Here is a 13,412-nt window from a genome sequence, read left to right as displayed (position 1 = left end):
AAAATGAGAGTTACGTCAATTTAATTTTTTTGTTCATTAGTTGATATTGTTTACTTATGCAAATACTCCAGTTTAGTTTTGAATCCAAATGCATGTCCAAATACATTACTACTCTAGAATCATATGCAGAATCAATACGGATTATTTTGATATTTATTCTAACTGGAGGGCGTTTCTCCTTTTTTAAAGTAAATGTTATATGACTGGATGTGGCTTCATTGATCTTTATTCTCCATTAATGTGACCACTTTTAAATTTTGTTTAAGTCTTTTGAAATTCATTGCTAGCAGCAATGGGGTTGGAATCTGTAGCAGCTATTACAGTATCATAGGCAAACTTACCAATTATAGTACTATCCGCGAGAGACAAGTTATGGGTGTAAAAAATATATAACATGGGACTTACACAGCAGCCCCGAGGAACGCTTGCATCTATCTTGCGAAAGCTGGAAACTTTGTTGCTTGCTTTGGTTTAAAATATTCTGTTACTGAGGCAAGCAGTTAAGAATTTGTGATATTCTGGAAAGACTTCGTCGAACTGCTTCACAAGTAAGGCGGTTGTGCCGTCCTTCCTCGAATGCCGTGTGGTTGGTTACGTAAATAGTATTAGATCGGGCTGTAGGAATCGGCTAGATATGGATGTTGGACAGGTTTAGGAATTAGTACTTTTTGAGACTGCTTTTTTTATTCGGTTTATTTTCTCATATTTAGTTCATGGAAAAACCTTTTTTGGGCAACTCGTTTTACATCCTGGGCATGATATTGTCTGTTTTTCAAATCCAAGCATCGTGAGCGTATTGTACCTGATGAAAACCTTGGTGTTCAAGTAATAGTAACATTTTGAACAATATGATTCATGTTGCGATTGCTTTTGCAGTTCTCGTTGTTGTTGGAAAAGGTAAATTTACTCGTTTCGACATTATATACTTCGTAGGACTTCTTGAATTCTGATAGATATTAAAAATATACAGGTATGTAAAATACATTAAGAAAGTAGAATGGAAGAATAGAAGTTTCATTAATTTGTTTCAAGGCGCTATGAAATATATGGTTTGTTTGTGGTAAGTTTTTTATTGTTTAAAGTATTATAGTGTTTTGATACATTGCTGAATGCATTTTCAATTATCAGATATAAGACTAAACTTACTACTTATAATAACCATTATATTAAATAATTTTCTATATGACATTTATATTCTATGACATTATGCAAAAAACAATAAAAAGTGTGTTCGAAGTTAAGGCAAGCGTTCCAAATTTCGATTTCATTATTGTTTAATATTTAATTCCTCGTTTACATAAAAGTTTTGAACTACGTAACAAAATTGAGAGACAATTTTTGAAATTCTGAATATATCTGAAGTATATTTGAATATATCAATTAGGGATCGTTTTGATTAGTTTTGTACTTAATAGATAATTTTTCATGTCTAGTTTGAAAATTTTAATTTTATTTTGGTAGGTGGCGCTTCTCACTTAAAATTAACAGTTTAAATCAGTTTGTTTTTGCAATTTCAAGAAGTCAAATCATTATTAAGTAATGTTCATTTTAAATCTCAGAAAGTTTATATATCTTGCTCTAAGTCAAATTTCGACTTACATCTTCGAAAAATTTTAGGGCACATTAATGATATTACAACTTTGTAAAATATATATTTATGAGTAAAATGTAGAAAGTTCTTCACACTGGCAAGTGAACTAAGTTGCTGAAATAAAATTAATCTTGTACTATAAAAACTTAATTAAGAAATGAGCTTCTAGTAAATGTATTTGTGTCGCGATTCATTGTATTTTTTCTTTATATATATCCACGGCATGCATTAAATTGAAGAGAATGCTAAGAATTTGTTTATACCAAAAGGTGTGTATTTTCAATTGAATAAATTCTATTCTTATAAGTAGTATAAGTGTTATCGAACGTTAACGGGTTTACTTTTATATTATTTATAAAAATAAGTTGTTTTAGAGTCGGTAGATGATACTTGACTCAAACTTTAATATATAATAATTATTAGTATATATATATATATATATATATATATATATGTGTGTGCGTATGTATGCTTATATATATTTATTTATTTATGCGTGTATGTATGTATACAGTGGTACCCCGGCTTACGAGCTTAATTCGTCCCTTAAGCACCCTCACATGTCGAATTGTTCGTATCTCGAAGCTTCGTATTTTACATATAAATACACTAAAATGCTATTAATTCGTTCTAGCACAGTGTTTTTATTAATAATAAAAATAATTGGAACATTTATTGCTCAGAACAAAAACATACTCGCAAAAATATAGCATATTTCTAAATAAAAAATGACTAAATTATCATTATACTAGTTTCTGATTTAAAAAAAAAATACAATGAGCATTATTTTTTTCTTCAACTCATTCTAGTATTGCGAAAATGAGTTGAATATGTCTCGTCAAACAACTCTGATACTCGACCAGCTGTATCTTTTTCGGGGTAATTTTTATCGGGGTATGACGAGTCGCTCGTAAGGCGGGGTACCACTGTATATGGTTATGGCATTTTTAACTTCCCGTAGGGCAAGTTATAGTAATCGCAAAAAAATCGAAAATGAAATTTTTTGCATTTCTCGACGTTTCAAAGGTTCTGAATATTTTGGCATACCTTAGAAAAAATTAATGTATGTGTGTGTGTGTGTGTGTGTATGTGCGGATACAAATTTTCGTCGACGATTTTGGGAACACCGATCAACCGATTTGAATAATTCAAAGAACATTCGATTCGTATTGATAAGGAGACGTGCTGATTAGTTTTTGGCAAAGGCAGGTCTAGCCGTTCCGAAGATACGGGGCAAAAAGTGCCAAAAACGGTAACTCAGTTTTTAAGAGAACGGAGCGTCCGATTTTAATAATTCAAAAAACATTTTACTTGTATTGATAAGGTGAAGAACCGATCAAATTTTCATAAAGGCAGGTCTAGCGGTTTCGGAGGTCTAATGAAAAAAGTAAAAAAAAATGTCATTTGGCGGTCAAAAATGATCATTAGACATATGCAGATCAAATTATCAGATATTTTATAGAGATTTTAACAATAAGTATAAATTTGGTTTACATTCCTATGGGTTCCGTACCAATGTTTACGCGTTAGACGGCGACGCGGCGCTTACGCGCTTGGATATTTCGTCTTTATGCAGTTAAAGCAGTACGATTGCTTTGAAAAAAAGTTTAGATCTTCCAAAATATGTCAAAATAAAGAAAAAAATTTTTTTCAAAAAAAAATTAAAAAAAAAAAAAAATTAAATTTTTTTTTCAAAAAAAAGTAATTTTTTGTCCAATGTATAGTTTCTCAAAATCTTATTTTTTCGAAGTAAATTTTTTTCAAAAATGTTAATTGTTTTTTAAAAAATAATAAGTTTTGGTACGGAAAGTTCCAGCAATTTGCCTCAAGGCACGATGCCTTAATTGCCTTAAGACAGAATTCTACTTACAGCTAGTTCAGCTATGCATTTACATACGCACCATTTAATATGTAATAATATATAATATCCACGTAAAATAATCTTATCAATTATCATCTCGCAGCCCGCATCCAATTCGAGCACGAGTACGAGGGCGTTCAAGTGGTACCGATACCAGAGGGAAAACTAAAGCGCGGAAGCGCGAAGCAGACTGGCGGCATATTCCAGTTCGGGTACCACCCATGCCACTGCATATCGGGCGTCTGCTCCTGCTGCACCGGAATTCTACTCGATCTGCTCAAGGCCAATGGCTGCATGAATCTCACGTACATTCCGGAAGAATTCGCCTTCGAACTCAAAATGATGATCAATGATCGAGTTTTATATAAGAATACTGTTACAGGTTATTTCACTTTTAATATATATTACAACATTAATACAAGAATTTTGCTATAATTCTTTTGGTAATATACATCGTTACATTAAAATATTTTGTTATATTAAAACATCAATTGAAATTTTATTTTGAACTTCCCGTAGGGTAATTTATAGTAATAGCAAAAAATCGAAAATGAAAATTTTTATATATCTTTACGTTTCAAAGGTTTCTGAATATTTTGGCATACCTTAGAAAAAATGGATGTATGTGTGTGTGTGTGTGCGGATACAAACTTTTGTCGACGATTTTGGGAACACTGATCAACCGATTTAAATAATTCAAAAAATATTCGATTTGTATTGATAAGGTAACGTGCTAATTAGTTTTTGGCGAAGACAGCTGTAGCCGTTCTGAAGATACGGGACAAAAAGTGCCAAAAACGGTAACTCAGTTTTTAAAAGAAGGCAGCGTCCGATTTTAATAATTCAAAAAACATTTCACTTTTATTTACAAGATGAAGAACTGATTAAATTTTTAGTAAGACAGGTCCAGCGGTTATGGACCTCTCAAAAAAAATGTTATTTGAACGTCAAAATGTTTATTGGACATAGGTACATCAAAATATCTGATATTTTATAGAGATTTTAATGTGTACACATTTTGTGTAAATTTTTTTGGGTTCCGTACCAAGATTTTCGGAAAGTTCCGGCAATTTGCCTTAAGGCACGATGCCATTTGCCACTAGTTAAAGTTTTGATAATAAAAAATAGAGGTTAAGTGTTTCAAAGAATATTTAAGCAAATAATTGTTGTTTTATCAATTTTCAAATGATACTGATCAATATTTAAAAGCCAAAATATTTTCATCTTCAAAAATACCAACTTCAATTTCATTGTTGAAATAATTACATAAAGCAATATCTTTACTATCAATCATTTAAAAATTCTAATGTTTCAAAAAAGTAGTAAAGGTTTTTGCAACAAATTTGAATTATTCAAATCGGTTGATCGGTGTTCCCAAAATCGTCGACAAAAATTTGTATCCGCACACGCACACACACACATACACACACGCATACATCTATTTTCTTAAGGTATGCCAAAATATCCAGAAACCTGTGAAACGTAAAGATATATAAAAATTTTCATTTTCGATTTTTTTGCGATTACTATAACTTACCCTACGGGAAGTTACTAAAAATATAAACCATATGATTTCTCAGCAAATACTGTAGGGTTTCGTGGATCTCAATAAAATTCAACTTGTTTTATAAAGGACATCGAGGATGTTACACACTTCGAAAAAATAACATATTAAAGTTCGTGTACCCGCAAAACAGGATTATTATAACTGACTGTTATTAATTTAATTTTACGTTAGTGTCACAATAATAGTATTTTAGATTTACTGATAGTTTCTTTTTGAATATGCCAGTACTTCTCGTAATAGTAAAATAATTTAGTAATGCTAGTTAGTTAGAAATCAATGCAATTATGCATTTTTGTTCAATAATCGATTTCTACATGGTATTTTTATCATATAAAGTAAAAGTAAAAAAGTAACATTCAATTTCAAAACTGATATAGTCATTGTGTCGAAAGATCAAACTTTTGATCAGTGGTTTGCTTGAGTCATATGTGAAAATATGATAATTTATTCGTATAATATTTATTGTGTTATAATTGTTTCTAAATTTATGATAATTTATTTTTATGCATAAAGGTCGTAATCCTCCACCAATTTGTGTACGAGTCCCGAGACTGCAATTCATCCAGTTGTGCACAAAATTCACAAATGTGTACTTTAAGGGAAGAAATCTTCATTTATGTGCTGAAATGAATGCTGATTGGGAAGGCTTTGATCTCTTCCATCGATCGTTTGACTGCGTTATGATAGGTATTGTTTTATTTCATTATGCTTTTTCTTACATATTACGTTGAACGTTTTATCGCATAGTATATAAATTATTTTATCCAGTCAATAAAATATGTATCAAATACTATGGCGAGGTAATTTATTAATTAATCACGATACATACATGCATTCTTTATTATTCTAGAAGTTTTTTTTTCAATTAATCGGTTTGTAAGATTACAAATGTTTTTTTTTATAAAATACTTTCTAAAATCTTTTAATTGCATTTATTTAAAGTAAATGTAAATATAGAACTATCAATCAATATAAAATATGTCATCTATTTCAACTAAATCATTGAATTCATGAAGCTAAATAATAATTATAGTAGATTGTTACATATCGAAGATTTGATATTAATAGAATTAATTAAAAACGAAAGAAGGTTAATGTAACTAAGCATTTAGTTTTATTATTTTACAGTAAAATTTATATACAATCAATATGATAAAGTTTCAATGCTATTATTCACGAACTAAATATTAAATATTAATTAAAATCGTATTTTAAGTCGAGTTTTAATAAAATTATTAATACTTTATTACTATAGTAAAAGTATAAATACTATATTATTTTTATCAATATTAGATGTTTAAAAAAAAATTTTTTTTTATAAAGCTTTTTTTCAGCTTTCATTGCTTTTAATATTCAACGCATATCTGCATTCTTAAACACTTTCAAAAAGCTACTTATACAAAATGTGATGATTTTTCACTGCGACGCGAATATTTTTTATGCACATGTTGTTACTTTGGGGCCAAATTAAATTTTTTAACAATAATTCTTAATTGTCTTGTCTCTAATTTTAGTTACGCCTGATATTACGGTAAATTTCAGTTATAGTAATTATTATATATACAATAAAAAAGTAAAAAAAGCCTCAATTTTTCTAAAAATGAAATTATTTGAATTCGTATTTCTGCACTTTAATTTCTATTATAAAATTATTATTTTATCACCTGAAAGTAAATTGATTCAAATATAAATATATTTTGCAAACAAAAAATTAAGAACTAAGGAAAGATTTTTTGTCTTATTTTTAAATGCTGTAATAGATCATGAAGACCTCGGGCGTTCTACCTAATTTTATATTCTATATTATGTATAGATATACATATACATATATATATATATATATATATATATATATAATTTGAATAAAGTATCTATCTATCTATATATATATATATATATATATATATATATATATATATATATATATGTGTGTGTGTGTGTGCGTGTATTTGCTTGTGTTTGTATTATTTTTAACTTTCCGTGGGGTAAGTTATAGTAATCAACCGATTTGAATTCTTTAAAAAAAACATTCGATTGCTGTTGATGAGGAGACGTGCTGATTAGTTTTTGGCATAGTTGGCTGATTAGTTTTTGGCAATAAGTGCCACAAACGGTAACTCTGTTTTTAAGATAACGGAGTGCCCGATTTTGATAATTCAAAAAACATTTTACTTGTATTGGCAAGATGAACAACTGATTAAATTTTCATCAAGGCAGGTCTAGCGGTTTCGGAGATCTAGTGGAAAAAGTAAAAAAACATGCCATTTGACGTTCAAAAATGATCATTAGATATAAGCACATGAAATTATCAGATATTTTATATAGATTTAAACAATAAGTATATATTTTGTTTACATTCCTAATGGGTTTTCCGTACCAATGTTTATCCGTTAGACGGCGACGCGACGCTTACGCGCTTCGATATTTCGTCTCTATGCAGTTAAAGCAGTACAATTGTTTGGAAAAAAAGTTTAGAACTTCCAAAATATTTCAAAATAAAGAAAACATTTTTTTTTTGAAAATTTATAGTTTCTCAAAGATTTTTCAAAAATGTAAATCTTTTAAAAAAAAATTATTTTTGGTACGGTAAGTTTCAGCAATTTGCCTTAAGGCACGATGCCATGCGCCCCACTAGTTATTATATTGAATTGTAATTAATAATTTATCTTACTATACCAAATTCCATTTCTTGTAGGTGATAATGGATTCCATGTTCTTAAACCCGAAGACGGCGGTGTGCCACCAGGATCGTCGCAGGGTCCTGATTCCGAAATTGATCAAGGGGATGATGAAGATGAAGAGTATGACGAAAATTTAGTTAGAAACTATTTTGCGATGTCCAGTTGGCTCAGATAATGATTACCTTAACAAATTTAACTGGATTTTATTTGAAATCTGCAAAAATAGAATCGCTATCGATCGGATCGGATGTAAAAGGAGCATTCTGAATCATCACCATATTTATTTAACGATTGGTTTATAATTGAAGGTAATTTACTTATTTTTTATACAAATTATGCAGAACATGTTTCGACCAAGCCGTAGTCTATAGTTCTAAATTATCTCTCTACTATCTTAAATTTTAAGTAGAGTCAGAAACCTGCAACCATATTTCGTACGAAAATTACTTTTCCAACTAAATAATAATACGAAGACTTTTGTATGTGAGTTGAGATACAACCCATAGAGTGTTATGAACACATGCAGTTAATAGAAGATAGATGGAATCAGATGTAGGTTTTAAATTTTTTTTTTATATACTCTATTGGAACACGAGTTGCAAGTCTATAATTTGGGATAAGAAACATTTTTATTTACATACTTATTTAGTATGCTGAGAAATTTAAAATATTAGTATAATATTAAGATTGGCAATTAATTCATGCGCACACCTCTTTAAATCATTATTATAATATCAAAAACAAAATAATTTTAGTTTTTATTTTGATGTTAGCAATAAAGAAGAAAAAGAATGGTAATAGCACCAAAGGTCGTTCCAACCAATCTCCGTATATTCGATGTTTTTCATCGAAGACACACTAATATTACAATATAAAATTTAATTAAATTTTATAATATCAAATATTTATATTTAATTGTATTTATTATATGTAAATTTATTGTACTTGTTTTTTACCATATTGCGTTTAACGTAGTAAATTATTGTGAGTTTATTATACTTAACTTTGTATTTATATATTTATTAATTTAAGGCATGATTATTATATGATGTGATTACTGCTTAATTATTAGATAGTTGAGATTAGTAAAACAAAATAATAGAGAGTTATAAAATATCAGAAATTTGATGAAATTATATTTTGATCACAAAATCATTTATTCAATTAATTTTTTAAATTGGAAAATCCATATTATGTAAGAAAATATACAGAGTCCATGAACATGATAAATATATTTTTATATTTATTTAACGGCTTTATGTTTATTCAAGTTTATAAGAATTACGATGGTAAAAATAATTAAGCCATAAATTTTCTTTCATAAATTTCATTTACGAGGTGTGTTCAAAAAGTACCCGGAATTACTAATAATTAAATTTCGCGGGTCTGGAGTGTCTGATTGTCAAAATTTTTTTTTTATTGTGTTGGTATACATGCCCCTAAAGTATGATGAAATTTTCAGCTATATTCACTGTTTACTTTGTCTGTGGTAGTCGCTAAGGTTCGACGTGTTTTTCTGAGCTCGGCGATTTTTACAATGGAAGAATTGAAAAGTCAAAGAATTTGTATTAAATTTTGCGTAAAAAATGAAATAAAGTGTTGCAAAGTGCAAAAATTCACCAGATATGGCTCCGTGTGACTTTTTCTATTCCCAAAGTTGAAGAGACCCATGAAAGGACAGCGGTTTTCCTCGATTGAAGAAAATCGCTGAGAGTGCTCAAGGATATATCAAAAAGTGAATATCAAGGGTGCTTCGAAAATTGGAAAAAACGCTGGCATAAGTGTATTATATCTGGGGGGGGACTACTTTGAAGGGGACCACATTAATGTAGACGAATAAATAAATATTTTTTTGAAAAAACGAAAATTCCGGGTACTTTTTGAACAGACCTCGTATAAACAAAATCATAGATTGATATTTTTATTGAATTTTATTTGATGTATCGTGTTTCGTGCATTGTATTTAAAACTTTCAAGAAAAGATTTCTTCAGTGTTTGACATTTGCACAGCATTATAAGAATGGAACTTTCCAATACTCATCTTTTAATCGTAATTATTCATATCAGTTTCCTAACTGTTTCATAACTAATCCGTAAAATATAGAAATATTTACTTTCATAAATAAAACTCCAAAACAATTATAAACACAGAGACTTTTATTACGCCATTCAAACATTCAATACTTAAAATTATATAGTACACAATAAATTAATTTTAAAATATGATCAAAATGGCTCAGTTGTGTTAGGTCTATTACAATAAATAAATAAATAAATAAATATTATTAACATATAAGGATCAAATGATGCTTTCAGAAATAATTTAAAAAGAAAACTCTTACAACTAGTAGGTATAAAATTAAATTATATATAGAAAAGCTACCTATTATTAAATAATATTACCAGCATCATTTTATTGTTTCTTCGTCTGAAGCCCAAAGTTCTGTATTGCGCCTAATCCGAATGTATCATCTTTCTCTCCTTTTTCTTTTTGGGTTTTGTGTCGTATTGCTAACTTCGGATGCAGGTTTTTTGCCCGGTTTTGTGGCCTGAACTTCGTCATCGTCTTCATCGCTATCGTCATCATCGTCGTCATCGTCGTCATCATCGTCGCTGTTGTCATCATCATCGTCATCCTCATCTTTTCTCCTTTCTTTGTATTATCTTCTACTTCATCACTTTCGTCGCTGTCGTCATCTTCATCCTTTTCAGTGCTTTCTTTATCATCGTCGTCATCATCATCGTCGTCGTCGTCATCATCGTCATCTTCTCCACCAATAAGCCCGCCTATAGATTCTATCGATTCTACTATTCCGTCCAGTCCGGAAGAAGAAGCTGGCTTTTTAGGAGGAGCTACAATGACTTCATTTGGATTAGATATTACTTCAACTTTGTTTGTTTCGACAGTAGCCAGTTCTTCGGCTGGAGTTGCTTGCGCAGACGTATCTTCAACAGCTTTTACTGGTTCTTGAGCTTTTACAGGTTCGATAGTGTCGTCTTCAGAACCGACGCTAATATAGCCGTCATCCTCATCATCAGAATCATTGTTCTCTGCTTGCATAGGTTGTTCAGGTGCTGCACTTGTATCTTGAACTGAAGTTTGTTCGGCAACTATTGAATCTTGAACAGCTTTGCTTCGTGATTATCTATCGCTGGCTCAGCGGCTGTTTCTATTATCGGATTTCGCGTTTCTTCTAACTTTAAATCGTCGAAGCCTAACTGGGTATTTTGTAAAACTTCCAACGAAGGTTGTATTTCATTTTGAATAGGATTATGCGCGAATTCTAGACTAGGAGTATTTAACAGTTGATTTCTAATAGTTGTGATAGAAATGTTGTCTGTAAATGGAATTTGTGTAGTTGTGGTTCGTCTTAGGCCGGTTGAAGTTGGTTTTTTGACAATGTATTGTGGTACATTATTCACAATTACTTTGTGGTACACAGCAGGTTGTTGTAGTCGCGATTTTGTAGGACTGTGTCGAAAATGTATGTTTAATTGGTTTAGCACAGCTGTTGTCGATGATGCTGCTACAGAAACTTTCTTTCTTAGGGGTTTGCGAATGATTTTAGTTGTAGTTGTCGTAGGAGCACGGGTAGGCGCAACGGCGGCTGCTTTTTTCCTGTGGATTTTTTTCTTGTTTGAGGTGCTGCCTCCAAACAGTCCACCTAGAAAATCATCGCTCAAAAGACTAAATCCTGTATAATCTGCACTTTCCACCTCGTTATCTGCTGATTCTCTTCTTCGTCGTCGTCATCGTCATCATCACCTAATAGTTAATAACTCAATAATATATTGATTAAACTTCTGTGATATAAAAACTTACGGATATTTATGTAAAACACGTTAGCTAGTAGACTTGTTTTGAATAATAATATATATATATATATATATATATATAATATATATATATATATATTAGGGTGGTCCTTAAAATGGTTATTTTCGAATTTCCTTGCTCCCAGGGGCTCAAATAGTTCCAAATAGATAAAAAACAATTCTCTGAAAGTTTTAGCTCTTATATTAACGTTTAGATAGAGCGCAATTCAATCAAAGTTTTGTATGGAAATAGCATGGAAAATTTTTAAAAATTTTAAAAATGTTTTTAGATGTAATTTAGCGAACAAATGAATGAATGAAACTCATTCATTTGTCGCTAAGTTATAACTAAAACATTTTTTTTTTAAATTTCAAAATTTTTTCTATGCTCTTTCCATACAAACTTTGATTAAATTGCGCTCTATCTAAACGTTAATATTTAAAGCTAAACTTTCAGAAAATTGTTTTTATCAATTTGGAACCATTTGAGCCCCTGGGAGCAAGGAAATTCAAAAATGACCATTTTAAGGACACCCTAATATATATATATATATATATATATATATATATATAGTAGCAAAAATAGTAAATCTACAAAGGTTTACGAAAATATCTCATACTTTTAGTACTATAATATTTAGTCTACAATAAAAGAAGTTTAAAATAACTAATGTAATATACAATGCAAAAAATAACGTACTAATGATGACAATTAACTATCACATTTTTTTGTTAATCAAATACTCTTTTTACCTAGACCAAAGTCAACAATATCATCGTCATCATCATCGTCATCGTCATCGTCATCGCCTCCTAATCCTAATCCGAAATCATCATCGTCGTCATCATCATCATCATCGTCATCGTCATCTTCAGGCGCTGCTTCCTGACGTACAGGTAAAGGCTCAGCAGGTGCAAGGTCAAGACCTATTTTTAATGTAAAATCGTAATAAAATATCGTAAACATTTTAAGTCTAATTATTAATTATGCATATTATCAAATTTATATTGAATTGATGAACAAAGATAGTAAAACAATTATAGCTTAATAAATTGTTTGTTCCTAGACAGTTTATTTCAACACGAGAAGAACGAAATTTTAAATGTTTTTTTACTTAATTTCTTGATGTCATTCCCGAATGTTGGGTTCCTTTATTATTTTAAATCTGAATAAATTAGAATATATCTATTCATATGTTTATAATATCTAGTTTTGAGTAGAGATTATAATTATAAGTTACTGAGATGTGTTTTTAGGATAACACAAATATTGCTTATGAAGCAATTATTTTATCATTCAAAGTACCATAATCATATTTCATAACCAATAGTTTGATATGATACGAATTCTTTTTAATTTATTTTCTATTAATATTATTATATAACGGAGAGGAACGATGAAAGTTTAAAGATTTACTGATAGGTTGATATAAATTTCGTATAACATTTGTTATATTATTTGTTACGATAAAATGACAATATATTTATTATTCACACAACGAGAAGAAGATCTTGAAAAAAATTGACTTTGATTATAAGACCATTATTTATTTAATGATAATTATTTTTTATTAGTAAATATTATTATATTGTTATATTTAATATTATTTTTAGATAATGTAAATAGTTCATTATTTTGAATATTTATGGGTTCATATATATATATACCTTTCTATTTATGTTTAGTTTTTTTATTTCCATTTCATTACCATATAGATGATGACAATGGTATACACTTTTTTTTTGTTTTACTAACTATAAATAAAACACTATTTATTTTATATGTAACAAAACTTCACTTAAATTAAGAAGTTTTTAATATTCTTATATGCAATTCTGTTAGAGTTTAGAGTGCTATTAACGATATTCGTTTTTGTTTCAGATAAATTGTTTTCT

General features: G+C 29.4%; 2 protein-coding genes across 2 annotated transcripts; one reads left to right on the top strand and one right to left on the bottom strand.

Annotated features, from left to right (window-relative positions):
• The first annotated feature begins 848 nt into the window (after positions 1–848).
• On the top strand, positions 849–7,875 carry LOC113365500. Its single transcript, XM_026607046.1, has 4 exons — positions 849–897; positions 3,556–3,834; positions 5,533–5,706; positions 7,715–7,875. The coding sequence occupies exons 1-4, from the start codon at positions 849–851 to the stop codon at positions 7,873–7,875; spliced, it is 663 nt and encodes a 220-aa protein (XP_026462831.1).
• Positions 7,876–10,113: 2,238 nt separating this feature from the next.
• On the bottom strand, positions 10,114–10,761 carry LOC113365489 (nonsense-mediated mRNA decay protein 2-like). The gene has a single exon (XM_026607038.1). The coding sequence runs from the start codon at positions 10,759–10,761 to the stop codon at positions 10,114–10,116; it is 648 nt and encodes a 215-aa protein (XP_026462823.1).
• Positions 10,762–13,412: the final 2,651 nt, after the last annotated feature.

This window comes from Ctenocephalides felis, unplaced genomic scaffold (assembly GCF_003426905.1).
Source record: "Ctenocephalides felis isolate EL2017-DRISC unplaced genomic scaffold, ASM342690v1 CF-g0.4_SCAFFOLD_00472, whole genome shotgun sequence".
Lineage (NCBI taxonomy): Eukaryota > Metazoa > Arthropoda > Insecta > Siphonaptera > Pulicidae > Ctenocephalides > Ctenocephalides felis.
This window is presented reverse-complemented; position numbering and strand designations above follow the sequence as displayed.